Here is a 19,248-nt window from a genome sequence, read left to right as displayed (position 1 = left end):
AACAGATTATTGGTGCACTATTAACAGTTATTAACTATTTAAATGCTTTACTTTCCTACAAAAATGTTTCATTTTTCCTCAAAATCTGAGGGACTGGTTCACTGATTTGCCTCAAGGCACAGCTTAATGCAAAACATTAACACTGTAAATTCAACTGACCACTAGAATATATCTGGACTAAAATTCAGTCTGTCTAACATGTATTGTACTATAATATGGAGAAAGGTATTCCCAACCTCATAAAAGTGCCATGATATTATATTCTCATGGGGCACTCTACTGTACTCTACATGTGGCTTCAAGTTTTTGGTTTCTTTGAACAAATATCATAGAAGAGAAATGTAATTTTATGTTAGACAAACAGGACCACAACCAAAAGTACAGTCTGTTTTTAACAATAACCTCTTACCTGAACAAAATGACTAGGTGTTTCACTGCAAACTGAATGGATCTGTCCATTTATTATGGGAATTATCTTAGCTAAAGGCAGGCTGACACTGGAAAGACTGAAAAATCATCACAGTAATAATTACTTTCTGAAATTATCTTATAGGAATTTAATGTTTAATTATAAAAGAAATAGTCATTGAAAAGTACTTACAGAAATATTTTAGTAAGAAAATAAAGACCAAACATAACTTTACCATCTAGAAATAACAATTATAATTGATATCATAGTTAATTTCTTCCAGTAATATTTTTATACATATCTATACTTTTGGGGTGTTTTTAACACCCAGCTATAACCTCCCAAGCAACACTGTTTTGCATTTTTATTCACATGCTATAATCATTCTTTCCATCTCATTAAAAGTTCTTCCAAAGTGTCTATCTGTTTTTTAATTACTATAGAGTAATCCATCCTCTAGCTGCAACAACTTATATCATCTCCCTATGGTTGGGCATTGAGTTTTTGTCTAATTTTCCTTAATATAAATAACTCTTTATATTTACAGTAAATTACTGAGTCGAAGGGTATGAATGCTTTTAAGCTTTAAAATGTATATTGCCAAATTCCCTCTGCTTCTCTAACAGTATAAGAGGATACCTGCTCTATCATGACTCCTTTCTCCATCAAGCATTTCTTTACTCTTCATATGCCTGATAGCTAAAAGTGATTATCTCACAGTTTTGGTCTGTATTCTCTTAATTACTAGCAATGTCAAATAGTTAAGTATAATGAACACTTGAGTCCTACAGGAATGATCATGAGTACTACAGGAGTTAAGAAAAGATTCAAATGGCTGATACAACTACAACATAATTTTTATAATTCTCTAATGTACAAGATCAAGTATTTGTCTTATATAAAAATTCTTATCACTATTCAGTAAATAACTAATACTTTTACTAGGTAGAGACTGTAGTGAAATTTTGTTGACGGGAGCACCTTAATTTAGAGAACTTTCTGTAGGCTGAATTTTTTTGAGAATTTAAAAAGTTGCTAAAAAAGATTTTAGGATGACATTTAAATTGCTCCAAAAAATAAACTTTATGACCCTAAGCATTCTGAATCCTCAATGTTAACTGCAAATTATTCCGTTTTGTATAACAAAGAGTGGTCCCAGAGAACTGGGCAAATAATTTCTTGCCGTGTGTATCTGAGAATTAAAGCAGGCATTGCACATACATACTGGATCTCAGTTACTGTTACCCTAATTTTAACAGATACGTCTATAGGCGGTTAACACTGATTTAGTACCTATTATTTTCTGAATTTAACACAAAAAAACTGCAAGAGTGTAAATCCTAATAGATTTAAGGTGCTCATGCTGAGATGATACGAATATAATAAAACCACAAGCTATCTTTTGGCAGAGTGAATCCATGACTTAGTAATTATGATAAAAATCACTATCATCTGTACTATCTAAACATTCCTAATCCTACAAAAAGGGCTACAGAACTAGGAGATAATTCATCAATTGGGAATCTAGAACAAGAATGCCTGGTTGAATTATGAAGGCCAATTATAGCTTATAGTACTGGAATAATTAAGAGAAAACATTAAAACTTAAATAACATTTTCACAGTTTTTTATTTTAAAGTGTTAAATTAAAAAAACTTCAATAATTGAAACTGGCCTATGGAAAAGTAGCTTCACAAGTTAAGTACTTCTGTATAGTGGCAAAATTTTAGAAGAAATAAACATTTAAATACTGAATACTGAAAGAACTCCTCCTAATGAAGGAGTCATTGGCTTAACAGAGTTTAATTTGTTGAAAAAATAAAGTCACGCTTGTCGTCTGAGATTTTTTTTTGTTACCTGGAACAAAAAATACACATATCAAAAAGCACTGTTTTCTCAGAACAGTCATTAGACTGGTAACATTCTTATATGCCTTCTTACCTATTCATGGAGTCACCATGTTGAAGGTCTTGTTCAGTAGGTCGAAAGAACTCAGCCATGTTGTCTAGCAGTCTACTGAATCCTCGGTTCAGACAGGTATTCAAAACTGTACTAAAATCTGGACTACATAAAACAAGAAGATAAATCACTTTTTAGATTTTCAATGGAAAAGGACAAAAATTTAGTAACTATGTGGCTACCTTTGACAGCCACAACCATTTCTAGTCACAATTTTATAAACTAAAACATTATAAAAATATATCAAGGAGTCAATCTTAGAAGTTAAGCATAAAAAGAGGGCTAATTATGTAACACAATGCAGTGAGGATAATTGCTCATTTTGCTAGATTTTCTTACATTATGTGGCACTTCATAAATGTACTTTTATAAATATCAGTAATCATTACTTCTCTTGAGGAAACTCTTAAAGAGGAATCCTCTTCTAACTACTTTATTATACTCTATTGTATCATCCTAGTGAGACAGAATATTTTGTTAATGTGTTCAGATGAGGAACTGGACACTTGATGCATGAAGAAATCTGTCCTAAGGTATGTTACTAGTAAATATAGGAGCCATAATTTGAACCCAGGCCTTTCTGATCTTCAAGTTCAAGCTCTTTTTGTTATATCATGTTATTACCTCACAGAAACTCTTTGAAGAGTAATATATATGCTATCAGAGTTAGAAACTGCCTAGTTGAACAGATTAGTTCTATCTCTGATGTGCAGAAATCACAATTCAATGCATGGCAGTTGGGGGCTAGGGCTATACATTTGGAAATTATTAACATACAAACAGTAAAGTAATGGGAGTAAATAAAATTGCTTGGGGCAGTTGAGGATGAAAAAAGAACAAATACCTGGGAAACATTAGTATTTAAAGAAAAGACAGGCATAAAGGAACCTAAGAGGAAATGATCTGAGAACTGGGGAAAAAACTGGGAGACTGTCAAGGCAGCCATAAGAGAAAGAATTTCAAGAAAACCAATAGTGTTAATTATCAGAGAAAGGTCAAGAAAGGTGAACACTACAGGTTGACTGGATTTGACGAAAGAACACTGATGACCTTCCAGAGTTTCATGAAGTGATTTAAATAAGAAAAGAAGTGGAGATTGATATTGTAGAAAGTCAAGGGACTAGAACTTGATGAATTCAGATAATAGCTGAATTAACCTAAAAATTTGTTTATTTTTTTCAAGATCATGAAAAACTATTATAAACAGAGGATATAATCTGCACAGAAAATAAAACTAGAGAAAATGATCATAAATTATCTTTAATTAAAAAAAAACAACTGATACTTTTGTCACTTAAGATAAAGCAGATGAACTGGTATTACCACTAAGATTTCACAATGATAAAACTACCTCAAAGAATATAAGTGGCCCAACCAAGGTTGACCAGCTGATAAACAGCAGAGCCAACCTTGAATCTAGGTCCTCTCATCTTCTAATACATAATCTGGGGATTTTCCCATGTGTAATATTCTGGGTCTCTTCTGGGTAATTTTAAAAAGTCAATACTCTATTGAGGGCAGATGTGAATTTTTATCACTCAAAGATTTAGTAACATTAGAGTCGAACCTGAAAGGGTTAGGGGAAGTAGCTCTCATAACTGAGTATGTGTATGCATACACCTTAGCCCGTGTGTACATGTGTGTATACCTGAAGACTAGCTGGAGCTGGCTGGCTCTGGCTGGCAAGAGCACCTCTTCCCAAGTCAGCACTGAGTGACATCAGCTTGGGAGGCAGCAGAGTCAGCACTGCTGTGGCTACAATTTTAGTTTTCGGTTTTTTTCTTTCCAGGGCTGGTTGTTAAACATATACCAGAATACACTGGGCATGTAAGAATCACTGTTTAAAGCTTTCCTAAAAATATAAATGCTAACTATCTTCCAGTCCCTTAACTGGTATATCAGAATCTATAGGCTAGGAAAATAGATAGGGGCAATCCTGGGTATCTTGGAAACAAATCTCTGGTTACCTCCCTACCCTAATAAGACAAGCACGAGTGTAGGTAGGAAATCCTACTAAAAGCAGGGGAATATATTTAAATTTTAATTTTAACAAAATATTATGTTGAATATTTGCTCAAGAAAAACTATAACATGGTCATGAGTACATTTAAAAGAGAAGCACATGTTCCTGTTACATGCAGTGTACATACCTTTCCAACATGTCTCTAGTTTCATTGAGTAGTTTAATAGTGGTAACATCTCTAGGAGAAAGGCCGCAGGCCTGTGAAATTAAAATGCCACACTTCAGGATTTCAAATATTAGCACAGGGTTATGATGAAACAAAGTCAAGAGTTCAGGAAATCTCAAAAGTCTATGTTCTATCAACAAGAAAAAAATGTTCAACTCAAAAAAACTATACAGGTTGATGTGCACAGATGAATAGCATTTAAAACATGAGTCACAATAGGACCTTTATAAAATCTTTATTTATCTGAAGGACATATTAAAAAATAAAAATTAGTCTTCCAGGTTGCAGAGGCCAGAAATATTTTTTTCTATTATTGTTAAGGCATTTTATTAGGATATGCATGTGTCTTTTCTCGTCAATCTAGTTTAGTCTAAGGCTCCATGTGTTCTTCCAATCTAAGTTGTAGGTTTAAATTCAATTCAGATAAGATTTGGTCCATCATCCCTCTCATTACCTGTTATTTTGAATTATTTTAAGTCCACTGTTGAATTTTAACATTTGGAAATTGCTTTATCATTCCAGAAAACTTTAAGAATACCATTACTGCATCTCCTTGAGATTCTAATTTTTAAGTAAGTTTTCTCCTGTTTCTCTTGTTAATTCTGACAGGTCTGTTCTGTTCATTCAGTTTATCTTCCATCCTGCAGGGGTTCATGAGGTTCTCTTAAATGGGTTACAATCTATCTCTGGAGCCTCCAGGGGAGCGGTAGGCAGGCAATGAAAAACATGGCAATCTTTGTTCTAACAGGGCCTTTAGGCTGAGGTATGGCACAAGGGCCTCCTTAGTCTAAGACTTCTCCAGTTGTTAAGTGAGAAAGATCCTTCTCTCAACTGCAAAGAATGGATGCAGTTATCTGCTTACATATTAATAAACAGCAATTACTTTAAAAGAGGCCTATAACCTGTAATCCTTGGTATTTTTATTATTCTTAATCAGTGAGTAACTTAGGTCACAGCTGTCCGGGACACACCAGGGTACAGCCACACCATGGCTGGTAACTTGGAACTGGCCTTCTTTGTTTCTCAACTGATGACTACAGCCTCCTTCAGTGTACTCTGATACTGTCATCACTGATTAATCTGAAAAAGCAAACATGATTGTGGTACTGACCTGATCAAAATTCACCTTCGTCTAGAACTGGAAGTTTAGACTCTTTATCTTGGCTTACAAAGCTCTTTATGATACTGTCCCCAACTACCAGCTTTATCTTCTGTTACTTGATCGCATACAAATATGCTTTAGCCACTGGAACTGAATTTGTCTTCCGAATTCCCCAGGTATACTGACCATGCTTATTCATTTTATATCCCAATCATACATCACAGTGTCTGTCACATAACTAATATTCAATAAACTCTTGCTGAATATCTAAAATGCTTTCTAACTAGAAATCAATCACATTTATAGTTTGTTTTCTAAATTAATGAGGTTTTATTTATTTATTTATTTATTTTTTGCATTTGAATCAGTTTTAATGAGGTGGATGAAATTGGAGCCAATTATACAGAGTGAAGTAAGCCAGAAAGAAGAACATCAATACTGTATATTAACGCATATATATGGAATTTAGAAAGATGGTATCCTGAACCCTGTATAAGGTTCGAAAAATGAGGTTTTATTTAAATTATTGATATATATGTCTTTCAATCACTTACCTTTCAAGAGACTCAGAAATCTAAATTTTAAGACATAATGAAAAAAACATTGAAAACAAAGAGTAACTGGTTTGGTTAAACAGCTTTGAATTAAGCACCTGAATTGCTAACGGAGTTTCTTCATCTGGCATCATATAATGGCATAATAAAGATTTGGATCCATCGTTATTAATCCAAGAAGAAGATTTATGCTGCTCAACGAGATCTCTGATTTCTTTTAGTTTTTGCTCCAAGTCCAAAAGGGACAAAGAATGTTTAAGAGAAACACTAGAAACAGAGAAAAAGAAACTGGGATAAAGTGAACCTATACAACACGTCCTATTAATACTCTTTTCCTAACAGGTTACTACCGGAGATCCTGTTTCATCCAGTCAAACCTGAAACTACTGACTACGAAATCATTAGAGTAGATTAAGAAATCAATCACTGATTTGGGGCCAAGAAAAATCTTGTTGCAGATTTCACAAGAAAATTCCCACTGTGATTAAAGACATTGCCTGTATGAACAGGAGTTAAAAGCCTCAGAGGCAGATTTTTAAAAGCAGGTCTTTTGTCTCATGACCCAAATATTTTTGGTTTTGAAATCAATCAATAAACAATGAAACATTAAAGCTTTCCCCTTAGTATCAAAAGGTTGATACTGATGAAAACGGATTCCACAATGTAATACCCCAGGGCTGTGTCTGTATTAGGTTAAAAGAGTTTTGCAGACCACCGTTTGTCAAGTCACTAGCTTCATTAGAACTATGCTAATTTTTCTTTCATTCATCAGAATCAGGAAGTTAGGAAAAGCCAAAGCAAAATGCCTTACCTTCCTAAAATCTTCTGCACAGCCTGTTTAATGACAGTGATCAATTCTGTCAGGCCTATAAAAAGAAAAATAAACGTAAAAGCCTTGTTAACATTTTCAATTCCTCAATAATACAAATGAATGAATTAGAATTAGTTTACAGGTCATGAATAAGAATCTTACCATCTCCAAGGAGGTGCTGAATACTTGATAAATATTGCTGTTGGACATCTGGGGGAGCAAGAACTGTCTGTACAAAATAGACATAAGGTACTCAATATTATTAATAAATAACAATGTTTTCATTATAATGTAAGCTGAGATTCTAGGACCTAGAACAATAGGAAACACTACTCTTCAATGTAACAAAAAGTCTAGTTTCAAAATATGAAGAAAAATAATGGTTAAAGTTTATAATCACATGAAATATATTTATTCTATATAAATTACAAATATAAATAATATTTGGTTAAATTTTGAATCTCTTGAAAGATAAGGCAGTATCAATTTAAGTCTATTAAACTTACGGTTCCATTTTTGCCAACTGCTGCATTATCCAAATAAATATATCCACCGATTATGTTTAACTGGACTCGCAAAAGAACCACCAGCATGCAAGTACTGTACACAGCTACGATACTTCTTGTGAAACCTTTGCAGAGAAAAGAAAACCTCTTGGTACTAATTACTAAAACACAAACAAATGTGTAAAATCACAAACCATCCCTATGTTACTTTTTCATAAGACAAACTTAAAATCTACGTTTATAATTATTTCAAGTACAAAAATTTATCAGTTCAAAATATTTCATAGTTTATCTGCTTACAAAATATTTATTGTCAGTTAGGAATGATCTCTTAATTGAAACAATAGCCAATAAAGATAATAACCACTATATTCAGTGAAGAGTTAAAGGACTGGAAAGCACTCAGTTGTAGCCTCAGAACTCTGAGCTGTCCAGGGAACTTGTTCAGAATCAGAGAAGAGGGCTGAGCATGAAGAGCCCCAGCCGTCACTAGCAGGTAAAAGAGGATAAAGGATAAGCTCATACAGGGATGGAGGAAGGTACCGAAGGACGGAGACCAGTCTTCACAGGTGCTTAGGAGAGCGTTCAAAACAGAGGTAAGAGAAAGGTGCTGACTCTTGCTGAGAGGAGGAAAATGTCCAGTGCATTTAGCAACCCTACTGATCTTGTGATATCTGCTTGGGTGGAGATACAGGAGTGGAAACCAGGCTCCAGGTGTGTCAGAAAGTGAGTGGGAGTGCAGAAGAAAAGAAAGAGAACGTAGAAACCTTTAGTATTACACAAGGGAGATGAGAAAGTACAATAGCTGAAAGGAAACACAGGGTACTACACAGGTTTATTTCATTTTCAAACAGGCAAAGCTTAAGCATGATTTGTGCTTCCCTGGTGGCTCAGTGGTAAAGAATCCACCTGCTAAGCAGCAGACATGGGTTCAATCCCTCGGTCGGGAAGATCCCCTGGAGAATGAAATGGCAACCCACTCCAGCATTCTTGCCTGGGAAATTCCATGGACAGAGGAGCCTGGGAAGGTACAGTCCACGGGGTCACAAAGAGTCAGGCTTGACTTAGTGACTAAACAACAACAAGCATGATTCAGTTGATAAGGATTAGTTGAATGGATAGGAAAACACAAGAATGATAGAGTATGAAGTTCTGAGACATGGAGATATATATATCTATCTGTCCTAGGGAAGTTTTTTGTTTGAAATTTTTATCACTAATCAAAGTTTGCATACAATATCAAAGTAAAATTACTATTTAGGTTGGAGTAAAAACTTCCTTTATTGTAGCTATCAGTACACATATGTAGTCTAGGATAGGTTTAAAGTATTATTATAACAATAATACCACCACCACCACTAACATTACTAAGTAGTTTCTATGACCAGACATCAATCTACTTGCTTCATGAGAACTATTTAATCCTGACGACAACTCCATGTGGTAGGTAAAGAAGAGTCACCCACATAATAGAATACAATAATTTCCCATTAAAAATATTTTAAGGCTATGCCTTGAAATATGTAGGCTTACTTATTATCTTCAGATCCTCCCATATTTCTAGCTTGTTTGAAGGCCTAAAGAAAAATATCAGAAGATATGAAAATAATAATCTAGATAATTTAACAGAAAACTTTGAATTTTGCAGTTCAATATTTAATTATATTTTATCACAAGATAACTATAACTGTAGAAACAAAGCCCATAAGCTATACTAAAAAATGAGTATAATTTCAGTAACTGATGATAACACCCATTTTCGTAAGGGTCAGAGACAGGACTTAGTGACTAAACACCCACCATTACCATTACCTGTGTATTTCCTTCCAGTCTTTCTCCTCCTCCTGAGCATATGCTTATGTGTACTATAAAATCATACAGGAAAAGCAGGAATAATATTTATCTTTCCCTTATTTACTATTTTACAAATAATGAAGTAGGTCTATAATCCTTCAATGGTAAGTATTTTTTTTAATATCATTACAAACTCAGGCATTTAAATGTATATTTGATGTGTTTCTACCCACTGCAGTTGCTACCCTTATTGATGTTCACACTGCCCATCTCTGACCATTGTGGGGCTATCCAGGTTACTTCCTAAGTTCTTCTGAAATGAACCCTTTAGTCTTTGACAGCTTCCTTGCTTTCGGACGCAAAAGGTGTCTGGGTTCATTTTGTTCAATTTTTGCTGCAAGCCTGAAATCATCCATTTCTCTGAGAGTCCTGGTTTCCAGTAGCACAAAATGCTAGTCTGAAACTGCAAACTTTGATTAAGGACATTCACTACCTATAGGGCAAGTCATTATTTCTAAGCCTTTTCAGAAGACTCAGCTCGTATATTATATGTGTGTATTTATTTATTTATTGTACATATATTAAAGAGATAAAGTATATCATGAATTCATATTTATACTTCTAATTCAAAACTAGGGTCACTTTTTTTTTTAACAATCTCATTAATCTTATCGGAGAAGGCAATGGCAAGCCACTCCAGTACTATTGCCTAGAAAATCCCATGGATGGAGGAGCCTGGTAGGCTGCAGTCCGTGGGGTCACTAAGGGTCGGACACGACTGAGCGACTTCGCTTTCACTTTTCACTTTCACACATTGGAGAAGGAAATGGCAACCCACTCCAGTGTTCTTGCCTGGAGAATCCCAGGGACGGGGGAGCCTGGTGGGCTTCCGTCTATGGGGTCACACAGAGTCGGACACGACTGAAGTGACTTAGCAGCAGCAGCATTAATCTTATATCTGTATTTCTTTCTGCCTGCACTAGAAATCAGTGAAACCAATATAATTACAATTTGCTTCATCCCTCACTCTGTGGACAATAGTCTCAGAATAGCAATACTGAAAAGAATTTAAGGTTTTTATTTTTTCAGTTCTGTATGCTCTAAGAGTATATATCCCACTAAAAATACACAGTCAAATTTCTGTTTTAAAGTCACTTGGCATAGTTTCTGTTGGGCTTCCCTGATGACTCAGTGGGTAAAGAATCTGCCTGCAATACAGGAGACACAGGAGACATGGGTTTGATCCCTGGATCAGGAAGATCCCCTGGTGAAGGAAATGGCAATCCACTCCAGTATTCTTGCCTGGAAAACGCCATGGACAGAGAAGCCTGGCAGGATCACAAAGAGTTGGACATGACTAAGCACACAGGTACAGCAGAGTTTCTGTTTTTGTGATTACGACACCAACTAGATATACATTTAGGTTATTTCATTTATTTTACTATCACTTTAGACATTGCTTTTCAATATTAAACATAGTTTTATAAATATGTAAAATATATTTATATTCCCTGATGACTTTACAACACAGTATATTCAAAGAAGTCTGTTTCTATTCACTTTTGTTTCCTTCTTCACAGGCAACGATTAAAAAAATCCTTTAAGTTTGTGTTTTTTTTTTTTATATAGGCAAATATATATATATATTCATATCTGACCCTTTAGACAAATGGTAGCATACGATATACACCTTTCCTTTAACCTTTTAAAACTTACAACAATATACCCTGGAGATCATTCCATAATAGTATATAGATCAGTTCAGTTCAGTTCATTTTAGTCGCTCAGTCGTGTCCGACTCTCCGCGACCCCATGAATCACAGCACTCCAGGCCTCCCTGTCCATCACCAACTCCCGGAGTTCACTCAAACTCATGGCCACAGAGTCGGTGGTGCCATCCAGCCATCTCATTCTCAGTCGTCCCATTCTCCTCCCGCCCCCAACCTTTCCCAGCATCAGTATATAGATAACAGCCATCATTTTTTTTTTTAAACCACAGCATAATACTCCACTGTACTATGTGGATGGAGTTCACTGCTGTTCAAATCACCTTCGTGGCAGAACCAGTTTTTTTGTTCTCATATTTCCAATCTGTCACAGATGAACACTTTTGTAAAATACAATAAAAATAAATTACCAGAAAAATGAAATAAAAAAATGAAAAAATGCAATGCCATATTCTTTATTATTATTATCAGACACAAATTTACATTTCAATAAGAAGTTGAACTACCATTACAACTGTGGGATATTACTAGTTTCTTATCTTTCTTTGCCACTGGAGGGACTGCAGAGCTTCAGGTAACCTTTTACTAGATGGCACAAGTTTGATAGCTACATGGAGAAAATCCTACCAGGGCCCTACTGCAGCCTTAGCTACTGTTCAAGCCTTGTTGTGCAATACCATATTTCAGTCCCATATTAAACTGGGAATCAACCATAATTCAAGGATTAGGTATTTTAATGCAGGTAAATCACATCTCTTGAATGTTGCCTAAGATAAATCTCAAAGTGATTCTTACCAAAATTCTAAATGAAATAAGAAAATAGCAGTTCCAAAATTTTAATACAGGAAGTACTCAATAGCAGCTGGCTATGGAAAGGCAAATTGAGGTTATCTGTCTTGAAACTGTACTTAGCTGGCATGATTTTGGTGGGACAGGACAGAATTACAGCCACACAGGACATGTCTTCATTTTGACATTCACTGCTAACAGACTTAAAAGTAGATTTAGGTGAAAGTGAAACTGGCAGTCACTCAGTTGTGTCTGACTCTGCGACCACAAGGACTGGAGCCCACCAGGCTCCTCTGTCCATGGGATGCTCCAGGCAAGAACACTGCAGTGGGTTGCCATGCCCTTCTCCTGGGGATCTTCAAAACCCAAGGATTGTCACGCCTCCCACGTTGAGGGCAGATTCTTTACTGTTTGACCTACCCAGGAAGATTTAATTGAGATGAGACCTAATGTACAACATGGTGAATAGAGTTAATAATGCTTTTGTATACTTGGAATTTCCTGAGAATAGATCTTAGGTGTTCTCACTACACGTTAAAAAAAATGGTAACTATGTGAAGTGACGGATATATTAATTAGCTTGATTGTGCTGATCATTTTTAATGTATGCATTTACAAAAAATGACCTTATCTTTTTAAAAGATTCTAATTCCAAACCTATGTAAAGGGTACTTTCTATGCCAAGATTCCTAGCAAATGATTTGTCTAATGGAAATCAACTCCAAGTTAAATAGGACCAGCCTCTTTAATGTTACCAAAATATATTTATTACCAAATTAAGAATTAAACTAATCCTTTCTAAGTGTTCTGCCTCTCTTGTGATGATGTTTAAGATTCTTTGCCACTGAAACTTCTTTACCCCCAACTGAATATAATAATTTCAAATCAAAAGAAAGGTAAGAAAAAATTACATGAAAATATTTAAAGTTTTAACAGGCAATGAGGAGAACTGTTGTCCATCTTATCCTTCCAAGAGTTCTCCTGTGTAAAGAAAAGAGGGCTTGTGCCTTTTCTTTAAAGCTGCCCAGGTTTACCCATCAAAATTAATCCCTTTGCTCTCTAGCCTCACATTTTCTTCCCACATTTTGCTTTAACTTTTTAACACAGACTAATCACAATACGTCTTGAATTGTGACAATTTATTTCATTTAATTCCTCCTTTGGATGACAAGGTCTTAAAGGGACAGAGACCTTATCTTAATTATCTTGAATCCTATGTTTAAGCACCAAGAAAGAATGCCACTGTGTTTGTTGCTACACTTACTGTGTTTGTTGCTACTGATATGCTGCTTTTAATAAAGTGTATTCACTTATTTCCTTGGTCTTGTCTTCCCAATAAGACTAAAATTTAAGGCAGTTAAAGCCTATTTTTGTATCTCTTCCTTATGTGCATACAGGTAATTAAGTATTTATTTTACTGGGAGCAATCTGCTTGTATGCTTCTTCTTTACATAATTATATGAACTAATTTATAAATTAAACCCTACATCCATAAGTAGTAAAAGTGTGTCAGTCTCTAAGAATCAGAATCACGAAGTTAGGGGAAAAATTCTTATTGTTAGCATTATACTTTAATCAGATTAAAAGATCTGATCAATTGGTTGAAGGAGAGAACATCCAGGTTCTACCTTTTCTAAAACAGTTATCTCTAGGGACTGTCAGCATGATGTTGATGGTAAAGTTGTAACTGCGTGGACTACGGACAGTCAATAATATGAGCTTAGTTGCGCTATTGCAAAATGGGTGTATTATCCAGGTACTTACACTCATTGGGGGGATACATTTTCTTTTATTGTGACTTGATTCTTAAACTTTGTTTTAACCCTTTAAAAACTGATTATGACACAATTTGCCTTAAATCCATTCCAAGCTGGGTATGTTTTCCAATTAAAAAATTACACTTTCTAAAAACACTACATAAATCTATTGTATACAAATCCATTTGTGTACCCGAGTACACAAATCCATTGTTATTTTGAAAGGTATGACTTGATTATAGAAAATGTTTTCAAAGGAACTTTCCAGCTTGCTGTGTCATTTGCCTGAACACTAAATTCCTATTTGCAAAGTGCAGATGATAGATACTATCTGCCTCACAAGGATATTGTGGAAAGTAACTAGAAGTAATGTATCCAGCACCGGGCCTGGCACAGAGAGACACTCCAGAAAGAGCACCTTCTATCCCTGCCTACTGGAGGATGGTTACAAGGCAGGTGAATATTTTTCGCTAAGGCCCCAACGATTAAAATACAGTCAGTGAAACCTTTCCCCACTCCTCGCCCCTACCTTCTTCTTGTCCATTAAAGGAAGAAGCATTTCCTTCTGGAAATCTTTTAAAATTAACACAGCATCACACTAAATTACAGTATTCCAATACACACTACGGGCTTCCCAGGTGGCTCAGTGGTAATCTGCCTGCCAATGCAGGAGACGTGGGTATGATCCCTGGATCGGGAAGATTCATGGAGAAGGAAATGGCAACCCGCTCCAGCATTCTTGCCTAGGAAGTCCCATAGACAGGGGAGCCTGATGGACTACAGTCATGTGGTTGCAAGAGTCAGATACAACTTAGCATCTAAACAAAAATAATACATATTATGCTCCATATATAAGGGCCTCTATGTGAAACAGTGTACACAGTACACTGTCATGGTATGATAAATCATTATCATACCTTCATGTTTTATTTGTACTTCATCTTATTAATCATATAAAATGTAAGTTCGTATGCCTTATTTATTTAAAATGTATGTTCACATGCTTTATCTATTTCACTGTAAACTCTTTAAGAGACACAATATTTAACATAACTGGCAGCTTCACAACATCTGGTTCAGCAACACATTCAATAAGTACTCAAAATTATATTTCTGAGTAAATATCAAAGTGACAGAAGACCTCTTCACATGAAAAACAGAATACATACAAATACTGTCACCCTAAATACTTTGCACATAAAGGTAGAGCATAAACAAATGGACAAAATATGAATTCAACGATATTGTTAGTAAATATTTTTTTTCTAAATGTGCCTATTTATCTTAAGCTTTAATTAGACAGAAAAATAAGGAAATTAAAGACTTTTAAAAAATATTTCAGGCAGTGTATAAACTCTCAGCGTGCTGCGTAAATGATAATTGCTATAACTTGCGTTTACCTGGTTTTCAGCAGAGCTGTAAGGCTCTCAGAATTGAGTTGCTGCATCAAGGCCTCTCTCAGTGTTGGGAGCATGGACAGCACTGTAATACAAACAGAAAATTAGAAAATTCATGAGTGACAGCACTGCCTTCACTGAGAAATGCACATTGTTTTGGGCTACATGACAGAGCTAGCAAATAATGAGTGTCAGGAGGGAAGGTGAAGGCTGGAGTTTTCAAATAAATTTTTAATAATAAAAACTGCTGCTGCTAAGTCACTTCAGTCGTGTCCGACTCTGTGTGACCCCATAGACGGAAGCCCACCAGGCTCCCTCATCCCTGGGATTCTCCAGGCAAGAACACTGGAGTGGGTTGCCATTTCCTTCTCCTAAAACTAGTTACATACTAATAAATCACTTACCTGCTCACACGAAGCAAAATTATGCATTTATCTATTATGATCACAAGTATATATAGAAGAAAAAAACGGGAAGAATTAATTCCCAAATCTTAACAGTGTTGGTCTTTGACCTATGGACTACGGATAATTCTTTATTTTTGCAGATCTTTTAAAAAAATGTTTATTTCTGATTTAATAAAATGATTTTTTATCTTTAGCTATACCTTTTGCTCCACATTTTATTTCTAATTTTAGAAAACATTTAGTTATTAAAATTACTACACAGCAGTGGGTTTTCCCTGGTGGCTCAGTTGGTAAAGAATCTGCCTGAAGTGCAAGAGAGTGCTTGCAATGCAGGAGACTGAGTTTGATCCCTGGGTCAGGAAGATCCCCTGGAGAAGGAAATGGCAACCCACTCCAATATTCTTGCCTGGAAAATCCCATGAACAGAGGAGACTGGCGGGCAACAGTCCATGGGGTCACAAGAGTCAGACGTGACTTAGCGACTAAACCACCAACCACCGCCACAAAGCACAGGCGTTTGCTATAACCTAGACAAAGTGCATCAGGCTACTAATAGAAACTAAGAACTGCTGAGCTGTAGTTTTGGTTTTGACAATGGCTACTGCCTGTAACTCTGAATACCAACATGAAGATAAAATAAGATGTAATACTCAGTGAAAAGAGACTGCATGTAATTTATGAAAGTTACTTTATTTATGGCTCTATGCATGATATAAGAAATGTTGTAGAAGTGTAAACACATAAATTTAAAGTGAATGTCTAACACTAAAGAAGCAATGATAACAATATGAAAAGATATCAAAGATTACAAATGCCACATTCTAAAAGGGAAAACTTTAGTGTATTGTTTTTACTTCTTGACTAGGCAGGACATTAACTACAAAATCCATGTTAACTTTTTTTCTATAGGAAGTTCAGTTTCTGACCTACTCTAATCATTTACTTCAGCCCTGCACTGTGTTGCTTCAGCATATTTCCTCAAGGCACATGATTAAATCACCTAAGTTACTGAGACCACTAGCGACAGCAGGAGCTCAGAGTCAATGTAAAATGTGATTTCTTAGTGTCCATGGTATATATATCTAGCCTAAACATGATATTGTATCCTACCAAGAAAAAGCAGTGCTAGAGTCCTACATTTAGGAAATGCGGTTAATAGGAAACTTTAAAGATTATGTGGTATGATGACATGATTTAAGAGAAATCTCTTCAGTAATTCTCTTATCTCAGGAGAGATAAGAGCTCCTGAATTTCCACTTGAGCATATTCAACTGAAGACAAGGCTATTCTTCTCTTCCAGCCATCTGTACTAACACTGAACAAATATGTTTCTGTACTGAGTTGAACACAGCTTTCATGTTTTGTTTTAGCCATCTGGCCTCCATGATAAACACCCCTAGTGCAACCACAAATCACAGGTCAACCTTTCACCCGCTTTGAATCTGTGTGACCCTGAGCAAATTATTTAACCCCATGCCTCAGTTTCCTCATCTGTAAACTGAGGGTGACAGTGGATCTACCCTACAGGACTGTTTTAAGGGTTAAGGATAAAAGGCATTTAGAACACTTCTTCTTTACACATGGAAGTGCTCAGTAACTGTTAGCTCTTTTTAATATTATACTTATTTGGCTGCTTCTGACACATTCCAGTTTGTATCTTCTTGGAGATCCAACCAGTCCATTCTAAAGGAGATCAGTCCTGGGTGTTCATTGGAAGGACTGATGCTAAAGCCGAAACTCCAATACTTTGGCCACCTCATGCGACGAGTTGACTCACTGGAAAAGACTCTGATGCTGGGAAAGGTTGGGGGTGGGAGAAGAAGGGGATGACGGAGAATGAGATGGCTGGATGGCATCACCGACTCTGTGGACATGAGTTTGAGTGAACTCCGGGAGTTGGTGATGGACAGGGAGGCCTGGCGTGCTGTGATTCATGGGGTCGCAGAGAGTCGGACACGACTGAGCGGCTGAACTGAACTGAACATGTGAGAGGCAGAAATGGACTTGTGCTCTGACTACCACAGAGCATGTTATAACTACCTTTGAGCTGAACCACAGACTTTACTACTGTAGTCTAAGATTAAATTAATATTTCCAGAAGTCATATCCTACTCTGTTCATAATAAGCTTATGCTCACCCAGAATTCCCACTCTTTTCTCATACATCCTGCTTCTAAGCAAGTTTATATAATCCTGACTCAGGACAATTGACTTTTAATGCAGAACAATTCTTTTATCCCAGTCTATCACTTAAATGGGACTAGACTATTCTGTATTCCAAAACTTCATTTGTAGTATCAGTTACACATCCAAGCATTGTGTCCTGTGTAAATTTAATAGGCACTCTTTCCAAATCTTTAATAAAAATCATGAACATGATAAAGTCAATGGGCAGGGTACAGAGGCAGTCCACTAGATGCTATCTTTCAAACCAGGACCAACTTCTTATGTTAAAAAACTGATTATATTTACCTAAAAGCACTAAACGTTTCTAGTATGTTCATTACCTCTTACTCAAAAGAACAGAAATTTAATTATATGATTTGTAACCCCATTATCAATATACATCAGAAAGCTATTTTGGAAATTTTTTCAGTGAACCTGTATTTGGCTTTTGGCACCATATTTTAGTTTTAACTGCCTTATATCAGCTATTTATTCATCTGACAGGTGTGATGGTCATGGAAATGTGCTATCCACACATTTTCTGCTGGGAGGAGACATAAGTGACTGACAGCTGTAGCTGCCATGTCTCTGGATCTACACTGCTCCCAGACAGGGACAGTTTCTTAGTGAGGATACAAAAGCAGGCCCACTTCCGAGCGGCTCCTCTACCAGAACTCTTAGGCTTCAGGACTCCCGACTGGCCTGCCAGGATTTCTTAGCACTGTGCTGTAGTCAGAGCCTCTTCTTACCCAACCTTCCTTCCTCTGCCCATTCTAGTCACAGCGTCACAGCTGCACCACGGGCTGAAGGCTCTCCTTGACGGCTTCTGCTCCCTGTCTTTTATTCTGCAGGGGTGTCCTCCCAGTCAGTCTCCTGTACATCTAACTGCATCTGAGCTGTGCTTCTCAGAGCACTTAAATTGACACAAGGGTCCATGTCAAACTGAGATGTATTTTCAGACCCCAGAAGTTAGCTTTTTCCAGTTTTTAAAAATTTGAGTGATAACTAGAAATGAACTATTCTCAAATTAGTCATTACCAGTGGAGAGAGGGAAGAGGAGGAGGGACATTGTAACAGTAGGGGGAGGGGGAAGGGTTATTATGGGATTATATGAAATAATGTGTCTGAAACTTCTGAAAATTGTAAAGCACTACAGAATTTAAAGAATTTCTCATTCAAGAGATGAGATTTTTTTTCCTTATAAAAAAAGGAAAGGGAAAATGGACCATTCTTAGTCTCTAAAAATTCATTAAAATGCCCTTGGTAGTACCACTATGTTGAAAGCTAAATACGGATTCAAAGAAATACATAATTTTTAAAAAGTTGTTAGTTACTGAGCATTTATTACATATCAAGCACTTTATATAAATTATCTCATCACTTCCTCATAAAATATTTATGAAGTGGGTTTTATGATGATCATTTTATAGAGAAAGAACGTTTAGATTTGCCCAAAGACACACAGACATCACGAGCAAAACTAGGGATGGAACCAGAACTGCCTCCACCTCAAACCTGTGCTCTCACTAACTGTACCTTATCTGAGCTGCCATTTTATACAGCATTTATGATTAACTTTTTCTTTATAGACTAAAGTATTATCATTTCAAACATTAAAAACCATACTATGGCCACAACTAAATGTGTCTCTTAACATTCTTAATTCCAGTCTCTTTATCTG

The 19,248-nt window shown here is 36.0% G+C and overlaps 2 protein-coding genes across 4 annotated transcripts in view; one reads left to right on the top strand and one right to left on the bottom strand.

Moving 5' to 3' along the window:
* FUCA2 (alpha-L-fucosidase 2) overlaps window positions 1-7,229 on the top strand; it is a 37,760-nt gene extending 30,531 nt beyond the window's left edge. Inside the window, exons 8-9 of one of the 2 annotated variants that reach the window (XM_088840795.1) lie at window positions 5,080-5,129; window positions 6,556-7,229. In XM_088840795.1, coding sequence (XP_088696921.1) covers window positions 5,080-5,129; window positions 6,556-6,628 — 123 coding nt within the window. In that variant the 3' untranslated portion in view covers window positions 6,629-7,229. The remainder of the gene's footprint in view (window positions 1-5,079; window positions 5,130-6,555) is intronic. The other variant, XM_088840796.1, reaches the window with a different exon arrangement.
* PEX3 (peroxisomal biogenesis factor 3) overlaps window positions 1-19,248 on the bottom strand; it is a 32,565-nt gene that overhangs the window by 2,938 nt on the left and 10,379 nt on the right. The window contains exons 3-13 of one of the 2 annotated variants that reach the window (XM_088840797.1): window positions 14,998-15,079; window positions 9,685-9,794; window positions 9,307-9,310; window positions 9,064-9,107; window positions 7,531-7,655; window positions 7,187-7,253; window positions 7,025-7,079; window positions 6,312-6,480; window positions 4,519-4,589; window positions 2,351-2,473; window positions 410-506 (exon numbers count right to left, since the gene is read on the bottom strand). In XM_088840797.1, the coding sequence (XP_088696923.1) occupies window positions 410-506; window positions 2,351-2,473; window positions 4,519-4,589; window positions 6,312-6,480; window positions 7,025-7,079; window positions 7,187-7,253; window positions 7,531-7,655; window positions 9,064-9,107; window positions 9,307-9,310; window positions 9,685-9,794; window positions 14,998-15,079 (947 nt within the window). The remainder of the gene's footprint in view (window positions 1-409; window positions 507-2,350; window positions 2,474-4,518; window positions 4,590-6,311; window positions 6,481-7,024; window positions 7,080-7,186; window positions 7,254-7,530; window positions 7,656-9,063; window positions 9,108-9,306; window positions 9,311-9,684; window positions 9,795-14,997; window positions 15,080-19,248) is intronic. The other variant, XM_055432949.2, reaches the window with a different exon arrangement.

This window comes from Moschus berezovskii, chromosome 10, assembly GCF_049115385.1.
Source record: "Moschus berezovskii isolate FMDL1 chromosome 10, NW_MosBer_1.0, whole genome shotgun sequence".
Lineage (NCBI taxonomy): Eukaryota > Metazoa > Chordata > Mammalia > Artiodactyla > Moschidae > Moschus > Moschus berezovskii.
This window is presented reverse-complemented; position numbering and strand designations above follow the sequence as displayed.